The sequence below is a fragment of the Apaloderma vittatum genome, unplaced genomic scaffold (genome assembly GCF_000703405.1).
Source record: "Apaloderma vittatum isolate BGI_N311 unplaced genomic scaffold, ASM70340v1 scaffold21257, whole genome shotgun sequence".
Classification (NCBI taxonomy): domain Eukaryota; kingdom Metazoa; phylum Chordata; class Aves; order Trogoniformes; family Trogonidae; genus Apaloderma; species Apaloderma vittatum.
In genome coordinates this window covers 8,908-24,415 of record NW_009726994.1, presented here as the reverse complement: position 1 = coordinate 24,415, position 15,508 = coordinate 8,908, and the positions used below count along the sequence as shown (strand labels likewise).

Genomic DNA, 15,508 nt, shown 5'->3' with positions numbered 1-15,508 from the left:
CTGCTCTGGGTGATGGTTTCTGAGCGCTAACCCCCAGGTCCTGCCTGCTGCAGCACCCCAAACTGCTTCGGAGAGGCCAGGTGCTCAAGCAACCTGTCACGGGGTGAGACTCGACTTCCTGGCCTGCACAGCATCGCTCTGGGCTGCTCCCCACCACCCCGGGAGGCCACGTTCCTCCCAGCTCTCCCGCAGGCCCTTACCCGCGTGCGGTCTTCGATGCTGTAGATGCGGAGCTGCATAGGGATGTTGAAGCTGTGTAAGAAGTTGCCTCCGAAAACCAGCGTGTCCATGGGAGTGTACACAGCGTGGATCCAACCTTGGAGAGAAAGCAGAGTTTGAAGAATCCTTCTGAGGAGGAGGCTGAGGTCTCGCAAACGACAGGCCCCACTAATTCAATCCCTTTGCTATCTCTTACGAACTGTGCTTCTCAGAGCAGCGCTGTCGCACCTGCAAAACCTTCACCTTCTCACTTAAGTCCATCCTGAAAGTTGAACCCTTAGCCAGGATCCAGGTGAGCTGCAAACATGGGACTGTTTATTGACCCCTCTCATGTCAGACCACCTCAGCAGCAGCAGGGAGGGCTACAACGGGACCATACAGCCCCAGCTCTTTGGGGACAGACACTGCTGCCTTACAGACGTGGCCTCACACTCTCCCACGGTGGCACATGCGCCAGTATCCACCTCCTGTCCAAAGGTTTTGGTCATCCTGGCATCTCTGCAAAGTTGCTTCCTACTTGTGTTAGGCCTAAGAAATCCAGCAAGAAGGAAAACAATCTTCCAAGATCCGCTCAACAATTGAAAAACCCCTCAGAGCAACTCAAGTTCCAGCTTTGTTATCTCCAAAGCTCAGCAATCTGGACCAGCCCAATGTTTTGGGAATTCCAGCATGAGCTTCCTCAAGGCAAGGCCGCTCTATTCAAAAGAAGTGTCAGTTGCGATGACGAGACTCCAACGAGTAACTTGTGCAATCCTTGGTATTTTCTCTTCCTGGTGCCACTGCAAGCTACGACACAGCTTATCCCTGCACTGCTGCTGGGGATGAAACAGCAGCTTAGAGCAGCCTTCAATACCCGAGTCCTACAGACAAAATTTTTATCAGAAGCCTTCAAAGGGGCCCAATGATCTTCCTCCTTACGAGGGAATATTCCCTAGGGCAAGCACGACATTTTACAGACATCCCACCCAGGTTCTAACCAGCTGCGAGCCAGCCTTTGCCAACAACCGACCTGAGCAGCTTTTTCATCCGTCTCGTCTCTTCGGCCTGTTTGTTAAACCACGTCAGCATAAAGATTTCTCTTAATTCTTTGAGAGCGTTCCCACTCCCAACCTCAAAACCTTCTTGCCCAAGCCCTCTGCAAAGCAGTTACCTGCACGTCTCTCCATGTTACTGCTTCCCAGCTCCCTACTGGCTTTCAGCGTTCTCCAATATCTGCTTCTAGCTACACGCTTTCCAGTTCTCCTATCTCCAGGACATGTTCCACTGCACATGTTTCATCCAGACTGTTCCATTGTCTTTCCTCGCGTCCAGAGCAGTCACCTCGTTCCTTAAAACTCACACACTGGCTTCCCCTTCCTTGCTTCACAATCTGAACATAACTCTGCAGAGATTTCACAAGAGATGGGCTCTGGGAAATCCTCTTTTAATAACTGATCGAGCGCGATGCGAGGCGGCCACAGCTTTCCCATCGCTTGGGCTGAAGCCGTGGTGCCACAACAGGCACGGTTTGGGAGCTGGCAAGCAAGAGGACTGAGCCACATCACACCTCCCTCTCCCAGTCACTCATGAGAGAGGAAGCTAAATCCTGCCTGTTCCCATTTCGCTCCTGTCCCAGGAGTTTCAGAGTCTCGCCACAACCCCGGCAAAGGCCGAGATGCGCCCACTTTGCAGTACCTGAGGGGATGACAAATGTGTAGCCCTGCTTGAGCTCGATGCGCTGGCACTCTGACACTCTATCCCCAAGAAAAATGTCTCCCTGCTTCCCTGAGAGAAGCCAGTTTTCATAGAGCTCCAGGTTCTGGGGCGTAGGAGGGATCAGCCAGAAGATCTGCAAATAAAGACAACACAGGTAGGTAAGTCATCACATAATTAACAGCTACCGACTACCCCCTGCTTCTTCCAGACCTGCCCCACTCCCTCTCCACACATCTAAATCTCTTCCTCTCCCTACCCACAGTGGATGCAGATCTGCAGAAATTCCAGTAAAGTGACCCAAACTGCCGCCCCCTTTGAGAGGACGAGCCGCTGCCCAAGGTCTTCCTCGCCCTGAGCAGCCCAAGCTTGGGATCCTCTGCAAGATATTATTTACACCAGCAGCAAGACATAAAGAGCCTAAAGACACTGAAGTAGTAGAGGCAAAGGAGATCTCTCCCTGCATGTTTCTGCCACGTCAGGAAGAGCTACAACAACTGAACTAGAGATTTGCACCAGCCTGGCTCCGCGCGACGCAGGTGGCAAGCAATCCCAGCCTACAGGATATTTTCCTCCATGTTAGCTTTTTCTAATACTACTAAACCGAGCTACCAGCAGATTTCACTGCTCCAACCGCATCAGTTCAAACCTACTACGACAAATCCACCTGCATTGCCGCCCTCCCTGGACAGCAGTGCAAAGTTTCCTTAACTACAGTAAGAGCTGACAACTGCAGCGAGCAAAAAAACCTCCAAACTTGAACACAGAATCACAGAATGTCAGGGGTTGGAAGGGACCTCTGAAGATCATCTAGTCCAACCTTCATCTCAGCACACCCAGCCACTACACCACAGCCTCAAGTGCCAGATCTACTTGTTTTTTAAACACCTCCAGGGTTGGTGACTCCACCACCTCCCTGGGCAGCCTGTTCCAGTGCCTCACCACTCGTTCAGGAAAGAACTTCCTCCCAATATCCAATCGAAACTTACCCTGACGCAACTTGAGGCCATTTCCCCTTGTCCTGTCATTAGTAATTAGAGAGAAGAGACCAGCACCAGCCTCACTCCAGCCTCCTTTGAGGTAGTTGTAGAGGGCAAGAAGGTCTCCTCTCAGCCCCCTCTTCTCCAGACTAAACAAACCCAGCTCCCTCAGCCGCTCTTCACAGGTCATGTTTTCCAGACCTCTCACCAGCCTTGTTGCCCTTCTCTGCACCCGCTCCAGCACCTCCATGTCCTTCTTGTGCTGTGGTGACCAAAACTGGACACAGGACTCGAGGTGAAGTCTCACGAGTGCCGAGTACAGGGGCACCATCACCTCCCTCCTCCTGCTGCTCACACCGAGCATTTCCCTGCCGTGACAGTCGTAAAGCACAGACTGAGACCCCCAACACAGGCACATTCGCTCAATGGCAGTCAGAGGGGAGCGTTTTCCAAGCAAGAACTTCACGTTGACTACGTGTCACGGTCTGGACACAACTGTGCTCTCAAGAGCAGCAGCAAAAGCGTTAGCGAAGGCGTCCGACTCGATTGTTCGAGTACTAGCTGTCCCCTTCGGCGATACAGCACCTCAAGTGTTAGAAATCTGTTTTCTGAAAGTTAAGGGAACAAAGACAACAGCCTCACCCATAAGGGGAGCAAAAGGTACAAGCCAACCTTCCTGAGGGCAAGCAGAGGACTGGCACCTTCCCAGAGCCCCTTTCCAGGTGGATTTCTTCCAAGCCGAGCGCCGGCACAGCGCACAGCTGGGGTGACGGATGCCTGGCACAGGGAAATCCCTGCACCACTACAACTGGAAGCCACCCATGAGGGGACAAACACTGTGCTCAAACGAAGTCTGTAACCAGATAAACTCAAACTCGACAGAGCTTGGGGTTCAGTTTTCATATCCTGGGCTGAGCCCAGCTCCAGGAAGTGACTCCAGACAAGCAGCTCAGATCTGACACGGCTTCGGTGCTCACCAGAAACCATTCAAGGGCTTTGTAGCAAAGACCTGTCACCAGCCTTCGGTTCAAATGCTTCTGTTTTCGAAGTCACTTGATGTTTTAAGGTGACCTTTCACACATCTGTTGGCTATTTAAAACAGCTCAGCTTTAGGAGAGGCTCCCATTCATCATTAATTACCTTTCTCCCCCTTGCTGCTGTTCCCAGTGTGCCCAGCAAGAGGTGATCAGCCACGTAGCCAGATGATCTATCAGAAGGCCAAGGCACTGGATGAACTGGATTATTCTACTCTATGTCACTGAGCCTTTTAAAAGGCTTTTATAAGCACAGTTTTTTCAGCCCGTGCCTGGTGGACCTCTGAGGGGCTGAACCACTTCAAAGAACCACAGATAAATGAGTTGAAGGTGGAAAGACTTCAGTTCTGGGACCTGCATCTTCAAGGATTGACAAGAGAATAGCCTAAAAGCTACTCTCTTAAAGCATCTGTAGCTTTCCCAACAGGGACCATCCTCCTACCTTTCCCCCTCGGTGGATGTGGTACCACACCGAAGTCCCACCGAAGTCCACGTGGAAATCTGTGTAGCAGCCCTTGACACTCATCAGGCAGTACCTGGTGGAAAATAAGGTGACGACAAGGTGAAAACGAGCAGTGATCCACATTTTAGAGCAGATAAAACAGATTCGGAGGGAATGGGATGCCCAAACGCAGGCTGGTGGCTCAGAGCGGTGCCAGAAGCCAATTCCAGCAGTGCTAAGCACTTGGAGCTGCAGGGAGGTGGTGGTTTGCAGGAGAGCTCACTCTGCATTGACATCACATCTCCGCAAAAAGCTCTAGCCCAGGCAAGGCAAGAGAAGAGCTTCCATCCTGACGCAGCGGCAGCTCCAGAAACCCCCTCGCTGCAGGTCTGGCCTGCGGGGCAGGATGGGCAGCGTCGAGCAGCTCAACTGACTCCAGATGGCTCGAGGTGAGGAGCACCCAGAGTTTCCCCAAAATACAGCGAGCTCCTAGAAGCCACAGGACCATCCTTCCACACGGAGGCTTAAATAACTGACTGCAGCCCCTTTACAAGTGCGACCTGCCCAAACAAACAGGGAGACTCTTCCTCCCACTTCTCCTCAAACTGCTTCTCCCTCAGGCAGTTTTCTTGCAGGAGCCCCTTTGGTACCTGCCACAGCTGGAACAGCTCAAGAAGTCACTTACTTCTGCACCTTTGGGTACTGCATCTCCAGGATAGCGTTCGTAGACTCTGTCTGACTCTCCTTCAGGTGTCTGGGCCACATGTTATCGACCCAGTCAATCAAATCCACCTACAGCAGAAAGGTGGGAAGATGTGAGTAGAGGTGAAAGGGGCACAGTAATTCCCTTTTGTTACCCCCAAGGGCGTCCTGGAAGCTCAAATTCTTTTATGCCTGCTTGGAAAGCCCACAGCTCACATCTGGCTGGGCACCTCTGAGGGGCAGGGTTGCATGGGGACCACCAAGGGAGCACAGTGCTGTGCACAGACCGCAGCCAGCCCAGCTCATGGAGCACCCACCCACAATGGGACCAAGGAAGGGAGGGAAGCCCTGCTGGTGTCAGCTGGATGGTTGCAATATTCCCTTTGGGATGCCGGTCCTGCGATGCCAGGGGCTGTACCGCGAGCCTCCGAGCTCACGCAAGCAACAAACACCACAGCGAGGTCCCTGGGACGCTGGTCTTCTCCTGAGGGGCCAGGCAGGGACTGCTGTGCACTGGGCTTATGGAAAACGTGCTTGGGGAGCATCCATTAGGGTGGGATTCAGTCTGATGAGCTTCAGGACAGGCAGAGATGTCCAGGCTCCCTCTACAGTTAACGAAGAGAAGTGAATGGCCCTGCAGAGTTGCCCCTTCTGCTCCACCGACCGCAGAAGGAATCCAGGACGTTCACCCCATCCATCCCACCTTCAACTCTTCGGTAAGGGCAACTCATTTTCCCTCCTGCCTCCCTTCCAACAGGCCTCCAGCCTTGACCTCCCGGGCGCTCAAGAGATTTTGCACCAGAAACCCCCCCTGCCACGGCGCAAAACTCTCCAGAGTCCCGGCTGAACTCGGGGTGGCTGCCCTACAGGGACCAAGGTTTCCAAACACGAAGGAAACCACATAGCTTGACCTCTAGCCAGGGACTTGAGCGTGGTCACTAGAGCTGAGGGATGCGCAGGTTGGGCAGCTCCAACCTGACTAGGAGACCAGCTATAGCAGATAAGGTCCAGGTCAGACACAGGATGAGCTCCAGCAGCTTCCAGAGCGCAGCAGTGACATCCCTGGCTGAGCCCATGCGCCGTATGAGCAGCCCCTCGCCACCCGCGTTCACGTGCTGGCCTGCACCTTGCCTACAGGGGACCAGAAGCACAAAGGAAAGGACATTCCTACAGAAGGAAGAGCCACACTCACCGTAGCGGGTCTCTGCACCAAGTTCTCCAGTTTGGTGTGGCTGAACTCCAGGCTGATGACATTGTAAAGTTTCTCCCGCTCGGCCTCCGGCGTTTCGTAGTAGCGCGCCCACTGCGCCATGGACATCTCGATGTCCCTCTGCGTGTTCACGTCCATGACGTCCACCATCCGTCGGCTCCCTGCCAGAAGAGACAGATGTCACTGGAACCATCCCCTGATGTCACTGGAACCATCCCCTGATGTCACTGGAACCATCCCCTGCACGCGATGGACCACCCAGAAGAGACACTCCAGGAGGCACGAGATCCTTCCTCAAAGGACCCACCCAAGCGTGGTGACTTGGCCTCTCCCAGAACTTCATCTCTTTCCATACCCACACCAAAATAGAAGCTGCTTAAGGTCAAACCTGACTCAAGAAGGTAAGAGTTGTGATCTACCAGCTAAGGACAGCTCAGCTTCAACCAGCTCCACACCAGGGGAGCCACAAAACCAGAGCAAAACCTGACGACTCTCCCCATTTTCCCCAGGGCAGAAGAGAGGCACACGGCGGTCCCCGGGCGCTTACCGACACACAGCCGCACATCATTCACGCTGAAATCCGGGTCTGGCATCCTGCAGGACAAACACCTTGCTAAAAAAAAATCATGAAGTGCTTCCGCTTGCAGACCCTCCCCACCTGTAACCCCAGTCACTACAAACCCCTGAAGATGTTACTTCTTTTTGCCTCTTGGCGAAGATCACGCAAACTACATCTCTGGGGGCATCGGCATGGGCCAAATACGGGGGTTGAACCCCCTGGCCCAACTTCTGGCTGGGGAAGGAGATTTGGGAAGAGGACAGCCCATCTCTAGAGCGTGAGCCGGCGTTTGGTGGCTTCTGGCAAACAAACAAGCAGGCCTTGAGCTCTCGTTTTCAAGACTGATATGCCCAGAGCAGTCCCTGACCCAGCGTAACCACTCTCCCTGTTTGTCCTGGCGTGCCGCTCTGTACAAACACCGCTGTCGCAGGCGGAACGGGCGGGCAGCCGTTCAAGCAGTTCAGGACCCAGAGAAATAACCAAAAAGCTGAGGAGAAATCCAGTTTTGCCCACAGCTTAATCCTCAGTATCAAATCTCTGCCTTCCCGAGCGAGCCAGCAGTTCAAACTGAGCCCGGCGCAATTTCCGATCCCGCTCACCGCGGGATGAGGCGCTGCCCGTGTATTCACAGCCAGCGGGGGAAGTTAAGAGATATTTGCTCTGACAAAAGTTTCTCAGGGCCGATCTAACTTTCACATTCATCAAAACCAAAAAACTCTGACCCAGAAACACGAGATCAGATGATTTTTATTTTTTTTCTTTTAATTTTGTAAAAAAAAAAAGACAGCTCTAACGCCTGGATGCAGCATTACTTGCCTTAAAACTACATCTACCATCCCACAGTGTATTTACACAAATAAAACGGTGCGCTGTCTTGCACCAGCACAGCTTTACACCCAAACCTGTAAATCTTAACTGACTTAGAGAGACAGATGGCAGTTTAGAAGTAACCACGTCGGGTAAAATCGGGTTGGAATTCTGGAAAATGCCAGAAATACTACAAATTGCTTGAATCTCTGGCAATAGCTGCCAATATTACAAGGAAAGAAACCCAGCCAGATGTTGCATCAGAGCAGCCGCGGGACTTTCCAGACATTTGGTTGAATTGTGATCACCTGCAGCCAATTCAGTCCAAACAGACTGGTAAGAACAGAGTAACTGAGGTGGAAGATATTTCTCACTGCACGTAAGGAACGGCACGGACGGGACACGCTCACACCAGCTCGGCAGAGCACAGCTACCACGACCAGATCCCACACGATGCGGAGAGAAGCAAGAAATCGGGTTCAAGAGATCCAGCCACGCCGTTCCCCTAAACACTTACTTTATCCCCAAGCCATCCGAGCTCCTGAAGATGAGAGGGTCTCTCAGGCCGCCCCGCTGGATGTATTCAACTGTGAAGTCTGGTGGGGGGAGACGAGAAGAGGGAAGGTGTTAGGAGACCATAGATAAACCAAGGTTAGAAAAAGCATCTCTGGAGATCTCTAGGCCAAACCTGCTCACAGCACTCTGACTTTTTAGACTCAGATCAGGTTGTTCAGGCCCCTGTGCAGTTAAGACCCTCGTATCGTTGTGGCAAGGCGAGCCAGAGAAAGGAATCCTCATTATTTCTACACCCCTTTTGGGGATCCTGGAACTCCTCTGCCGCACTTCTGTGAGCAGCACGGTGTGCGCTGCAACAAACCTCAGACAGGGCCCCTAGGGAGGGGGGAGTTTGCTCCAACAGGCTTCCCCAGAGAGGGGAACAGCATGAGTTTTGGTCCTCAACTTCCTTAAGAAGCTCACGGCCGAGCAAGAGATACCTTGAAGAAATGCTCCTCCCTCCCGGTAAACCCTCCCGAGTCTTGCACTGACCACACGATGAAAAGACACCCCACCGAGCCGCACGGGCGGTGAAAGGAAGAGGAGAGATCCCGCATCGTCTTTGAATTAAGTATCTCATAGACACGTGGCTGCAATTACAGGTGCTGACCGAGGTGAACCCTCTCGTTCCTGGCTGCCACGTGTCCTGGCAAGCCCGCAGGGCTGCGGACCGGCTCGTTGCTCTCCAGATTGAGCGGCTTTTCCCCTACACAAGCTCCTTGTTACCAGCTCCCCTGGCCCAAGGGCTTGAACCAGACTTGAATCAACCCTCCAGAGACACGGTGGCGCAAAAACGTCCCCCCATGCCCGCTCTGCAAAAGGAAAGCGGTTTTGCAACAGAGGAAAAACGCAGAACGGGTGCAAAGCAGAGGATGTTTCTTTCTAACTTTACAGAAGGATGGAAAGCAAGAGGCAGCAAAAAGCAGGACAGCAGGAAAGGATTTCATTAACGCCACAATCGCCTCGTAACCGCCCTTCGAGCTGGCAGCCAGGGAGGCTTTGGGTGTAGTCAGATGCACAAGAGCGCTGTTGGCTTTCGAAGAAGGGCTCGGGGGAAGGTCACCTCGCACACGACGCCTCGCTGCAGGAGCGGCCAACCACAGCAGCCGAGCACCCCCAAGACAAACCTTTGCCTTCCATGAAGACCACGAAGGTGGAGTTAAACTTGTTGGTGGACAGCTTCTCCTCGAGGTCAAACGTCCTCTTCCCTTCGATCTCGTCGTCGGAGATGCCGTCGTCCTCGTAACGCCGCCTCATCGTGCCACGCTGAGGAGAGGACAGAGAAAGGAGGGAAGAGTTATGGGCCAAGAGGAACAAGCAGCTCAATTCCCAGAGCCTCATCCCGACTCAGCTCAGCCAGGGCTTTTGGGGAGCCTTGGCCTCCTGCAGCACCCACACGCTTCTGTTCCCAGAGGAGAGACCTTTTATTACCGAGTTATACTTCCCACTGGGTGTCTTGCTCAAAAAGCAGTCAGTTTTCAAGAGAGACACGCCAGCAGAAGATCTTTTTGGGTAATATCTTGTCCTGGATCCAAAACCCGCTGCTGAAATATCAGATTTGCTCCTCCTACAACCAACAGTTTTGTGCAAGGCAAACGGATAATTCACTCCTAATGAGTGCTAACACACAAACATGGGAGGAGGGGAGACAGTTCGGTATAACTGGGGCAGTGAAAAAAAAAAAGACCCAGTTTCCCCATTTTTAGAGGTGCATCGGTATTTCTCTGCACTGGTGGTAAAAGCACTTGTGAATTTAACCCCCTGCCAGAACACCAAGCGAGAAAGAGAGGGCTGAAGACCACTCTCAAGTTTTCATCTTTGGCTACACTTGTACACAAAAGTTGATTTATTCCCCTGTTTTGTGTGGAGTAACAAGGTGAGGGGAGGGAAGTAACCCTTTTCTTCGAGGGTCTCCTGAGTACGTCTGCACTGGGGTTCCTGACAGACATCCTCTCCTAGCACAGCTGGATCTGGAAGAAATTACTGTCCCCAGCTGCCAGCCACCCCTCCCGAGCCCGGCCATGGGAACGCTCCCTAAATCCCCCCAGATAAAAGCCAACCTGGTCCGAATTATCCCTCGATAAGCGACGCTCCAGCGATAAAACCTTCGCCAGCAGGCGGCTAGGGCTGAGCGACGGGGCAGGAGGTGACTTGTCCCAGCTACTGTCACATCTGGGCACCTTTTGGTGACTAAAGCCCTTGAGTGGTTACAGCCCTTGAGGGTTTCTTTTGCCCCGAGCAGCCCTGCCCAGCCTCCCTCACCTTCCCATTAACCCCCCACCCACCAGCATCCCCCAGCCCATCGCACCCCTTTTACTGCTGTAAAGGTATTTTTTAAAAACCAATTCAACCAGGGCGGGAGCATGTGGCAAAAAGGGACTTGTCCTCCCCTCAAGGTAAAAACTTCACCCTCACATTTTCAAGAAGGATTCACAAGTAGTTTCAGGAGGGCAGAGCTGCTTATCTCTCCCTGCCGTTAACACCTCGTTCATTTTGCTTTAGAAACCTCAACACAAGGGGAGGTGGGGACACAAACACCTCATTTGCAAGGCTGGAATGAACCTAAAGACCAAACCGATCTTCTCCAGGGGTCCTGATGACTGAACAATCTGGGAAAGGCTTTTGGGTTTCTGGGAAAGGCTTTTTGGTGTTTGTCATCCTTTGCCTTAAGCTACTAAACAAGGACAGCGAGCAGCACCACTTTTTTTTTTTTCCTACTTTTAAACGATACAAAGATAAAACTCGCTTTATTTACAGGCTTTTACGAACAAACTTGCACTACCACGCATTAAAAAAATAAAAAAAAAAAGTCAATGGAGGTGCCACCAGCAGAAGTCAAATGACATATTCCTGGGAAACACTTTGAATTTCACACAGCAAGGGCTGAACCGTTCACACCGCAGCGCCGGGGCCACGCGTCAAACTGCTCCTGGCACAAATCCAGGGGCTGAAACACCCAAACTCTTTAAACTGAGAAAAGCTCTTTCAAGGAGAAACACCAAAACTTGAAGTTAGAGATGGAGAGGTATTACCAGGAGGATAAGCCCAGCTTAGAAAGCCCTTTCCTTTAAAACAAGTAAATAAATCACCACACTGGTTAACGCTGCGTGATGCTCAGTTTTAAAATAAGGGGGTGCTGACCTGTACAGGACACATGAGAGTCAGCCTCATGTTCAGCTTTTGCTGAAAAAATCCAGAGTTTTGGGGGTTTTTCAATCCGGCACCAGTGCTTCTGCTGACACCCAGTAGCCAACTGGGGCTGGGCCAGGCTTCCAGCTCCCCGGCAGGACCGGAGCCTCTCTCCTCCATCCACAACCCTCTCCCCACCGCAAAGCCTCACGTCTCACCTCCGTGCCGGTGGCCTGAAACGATCCAGAACAGCTTCTTGGGAGGGATGGAGCAGGACATGGCCACAGGGACGGAGCAGGGGTGCTGCTGTTAGCCCTGGAGGGGCTCTGGGCAGGAGGAGCCAAGCTGGCCCCACCTTTGAGGGGGGAGGAAGCTGCACAACCACCTCCTGTTAACCCATGGGAGACGTGGCTGAGCCCCCCAGGCAGCACAGGATACACCTCCGGGTGCCAGAGCACCCGCATCTTCCCCCCATCGCCAATTCCAGCTCCACCTACATCCACAGACCCTTCCTCACCTCGGCTGGAGGCAAGGGAGGGAAGCCCAAACAGCCCCATGTGCTGCAACAACCCCAGTTCCCACCTAGGAAGCGTTTCAAATCAATTCTGTGCCGTGTGAAGGCGCGCAAGGCTGAGGTTATACGGACCCACGTGCCAAGGAAACACAACTTGGAGCTCACGAGGTCTTCTGGGAGACCCCAAAAGAGGGTCTTCCCTGCTTTGGGACCAAGTGGGTGGCAGCACACTGCAGGACCAGGCAGTGGTCTGCATTTTTTACCTGCTCCTTTGCTCCAAACACACTTTTAGTTGGCAGGTTTGGAGGCAAAGGGGCTCTCTTGCCATCGCCGGGTACAAACCTCACAAGATGAAAAAGGGCTGGCATGCTAAATGCTGGCAAGAAGAGGCTATATCCAAACCAGCCTCTTAATAATTCCCATTTGGCTTCCAGGCTGGAAGCATAAACAGTATTTCAGGGCTCCCAGTTAAGCTACACAACAGGGCTTATCGCACTGGGCTGAAATTCAAGCGTGTCGCATTTGACTACGATCCTCACGCCTTGGGTTACCGGGGCTGGACCGCAGCTCCGGCCAGAGGCGTGATGCCCGGCCGCAGCCCCGTTCCCAGCAGACATTTCTCCCAGTAAAAACCAGCACAGGCCAGCTGACAAGGACAGCGGTGGCCTGAAAAATGAAGTAGTGAGGTACAGCCCAAACCGTGCAGGTAAATAACCAGGAAAACCCCTCCTCTGCCGTCACCTCGTGGAGAATTTCATGTCTGGCTCCTTTATCCCGGTGGAATTAGCTGGTTTGTTCCTCCTTCCACAGCTACTGCCAGGATGGGGAAGACAGTACCACACGCAGAAGTTTTACGTGGTTTAAGTGTAACTACAGGACGGTTGAACAAGCACCCTCAGTACCTCCCGCAGGCCAAGACCGCTGCAGCCACACCCCGAGTTCTGACCCGCTCTGACAGCTCCCACCAAGATTTTCTTCTGGAGGAGACGCGGCCACATGAGGCATTTTTCGCAATAAACGATCCGGTCGCTCAGTAACAAACTTGGAGGCTTTATCACCGACGAAAAGCAACCCGTGTTTTGGGAGATGCCACGTCACCAGCCCTTAGCACCGACACAAACTTCACCTGACTCCAGCTCCATCCACCCCCACGTGCCGACTCTTTTCCTCGCTCGCAGCACAGCCGCACCAAACGCCGAGAAAGGGGTGGCACCACCTTCCACTCGAATCCCTTCGCAGTGGAGATGCAGCGCACAGAAGGCAGCGGAACATCTCCTCCAGCCGAGCAAATTCCAAAGCCTCACGCTCCTGTCATCGGCAAAGCATCAGCCACAAAACCCTCCCCGTGCTCGCAGCCAGATCAGCTCGGCTCGGTCCTCTGGGCAGGGAAGAGTTTGGCTTCCTAATGTGCCCAGTATGGAGGAGAATGGGAACCCAGTCGTGGTTGGGGACCCAGAAGCGCTGCCACAATACAAAGAGCTCCCAGGGGTTATACAACGCCTCGCGCGGGACCGCGGCGCTTTCATGTCATTGTTGTCTTGGGAGGGTGGGGAGAGAAAAAAAACTCAACCATATTTCAGCGCGCGCAGAGCAGACAAGAGGAAGGAAAAGGCTCCTGCACTTCCAAACGCCTGTTTTAGGAGAGGCAGCATCTGCTGGGACTTGGGGCAAATCTCTGCAGAGGAGTTTTCTCCCTTCCTGGAGTTTGCAGCTTTCTCACAGCTCAGTTACACAAACCACGGTCGCTCCAGTCCCAGATGGAGCTTGGACAACCTCAGCCATATTTAAATATTGTGCCTTTTTTTTTCCCCCCGGCTTTGTGATCTGTGTTAGGATCTCATCCTGACCAGAGTTTGACTAAGGAAGAAGTGATAAGCAGTCCAAAGCCTTTCTCTCTGTGTCAAGCAGGGTCAAGATAAAGGCAGTTTATTCCTCCTCCACCAACTATCCAGCAATTCTCATCTAAGAAAGCCACCCATTTCTTGCTGGCCCTCTTGGCTACCATTCACTTAATGCAGGAAATGTGAATATTAACCCTGCAGACAGCTCTATCCCTTCTATCCTGATCCTTTCACCTGCAGCCTCCTTCTCTCCCAGGGCCTCGAGTAGCTCCATGGTATTATTCTTCAAAATCCTTCCCTGGACACTTCTCTCCACGGGCAGGCGGTGCCTCGGTGGAGCGCAGCTACCTCTAACGGCGAAGGAACCGAGAGACAGCCGAGGAGAACCAGAAGACTAGTTTCCTGTGGACCGCTTTTTGGAGAGAAGAACAAGTACAAGGTCACATTTAAAAAAAAGGGGGAAAAAAAAAAACAACAAACCAAACCAAAACCGAACAAGCTGTCCTTTCGCTGAGAGGGCCTCACGTATTTACAGAGCGAAACCACCAAACCCCACAGTATTTCAGTCACTTCCCGTCCCGTCTCCTGCCCTTCCCACCCAAATCCTCCAACATCTCCGTCTCCCAGCGCCCAGGAAGCCTCTTCCCGCTGTGCGGCAACTCCTTCTACATCAGGAGAGCAGAGCACCCCTTATTTTTCCTCCTCCCCTTCGCCTGCTCTGTTTCCAGAGCCGCTTGCCTCCCAGCCACCCATCCCTTCGCATGGTTACTTTGTCCAAATGCACCCAAATCGGTAAATAACCCAAAAGCTCAGCTCGCCTCCGTTCAGGAATTCACCTTCTCATGAGATCTCTTCGATGGGTGGGAAAGGGTCCTGCTTGTCTGGGAAGGCACGAGGCAAAGGCAATCCCTGGCTCCTCTTCCTCCCAAGCGTGGGAAGCGATAAGTGAACCTCCCTCAGGGGACCAAAGGGGCCCAAGTCCCTCTGGTAACGTTTTGGCTCTGCAGAGCCAGTTGCTTTGCCCGACAACTGCAAGTGCCCCAGAGGCAATCAATAAAGTGGGCTTGGGCTCCCTGATCCTCGCTAGATTGTGGCACCACAGGAGGATCTGAAGAGAAAATTCCCCGAGCAGGAGATCCAGGATAACCTGTCAGCAGCTGTATCTGCCTCAGGGCAAGCCTGGAGGCCAGCCCAGCACTGGGACGGGCTCCCATGGAGCTCATTTTCGCAGCTCTGCGTGCCCTATCCGCCAGCAACGACTATCTGGGCAAGGCAGCCAAACTAAACCAACTCTTTTGCTGCCTGGTTTCACAAGAGGAACCCAAAAACTAACCCAGGTGAAGCGCCCCTCATCATCTCCTTGTCTCTCTCAAGACCTGCGGAGCAGAACTCACGTACCCCGGGTTGCACGGTCTTGGACAAAGGCAGACTCCAAGGCCCAAGCTGAGGAGTGAACAGGATCTAAGGCAGAACTGGAGCCTTTCCAAGCTTCACAGCTCCAGGAGGGATTCCCATCACGAGCAGGGCTGGCAGCGTTTCAGGATGAGCGAGGAGATGGCTTCGGTTCCTGCTTTTGGGTTACATGTTTGGACGTACGCAAAGGAGCAATCGGGGAATCGGAGCAAAGCTGGAAGAGGCAGGTGGGGAGACTGCACCAAGGAGAACTTCAGCAGCTGATGCTAAACCACACACTGACCAGCCCCGGCTGCAAAACCACAAGACGGAGGAAAGCGCTCGATGAGATCGCAGATGGGCAAGCCTGGCAACGGTCCCAACAAGGAAACACTTCCTTGGAAAGGACATGGCTTCTCCCACCAGTCACCT

At 53.0% G+C, this 15,508-nt stretch overlaps 1 protein-coding gene across 1 annotated transcript in view; it reads right to left on the bottom strand.

Annotated features, from left to right (window-relative positions):
• Positions 1-9,457, bottom strand: part of LOC104277007 (lysine-specific demethylase 2A-like) — a gene marked incomplete at its 3' end in the record, with an annotated part of 11,472 nt that extends 2,015 nt beyond the window's left edge. The window contains exons 1-8 of the mRNA XM_009873511.1: positions 9,328-9,457; positions 8,163-8,241; positions 6,827-6,873; positions 6,262-6,440; positions 5,053-5,159; positions 4,368-4,461; positions 1,894-2,047; positions 201-316 (exon numbers count right to left, since the gene is read on the bottom strand). Coding sequence (XP_009871813.1) covers positions 201-316; positions 1,894-2,047; positions 4,368-4,461; positions 5,053-5,159; positions 6,262-6,440; positions 6,827-6,873; positions 8,163-8,241; positions 9,328-9,457 — 906 coding nt within the window. The remainder of the gene's footprint in view (positions 1-200; positions 317-1,893; positions 2,048-4,367; positions 4,462-5,052; positions 5,160-6,261; positions 6,441-6,826; positions 6,874-8,162; positions 8,242-9,327) is intronic.
• Between the last annotated feature and the right edge of the window lie 6,051 nt (positions 9,458-15,508).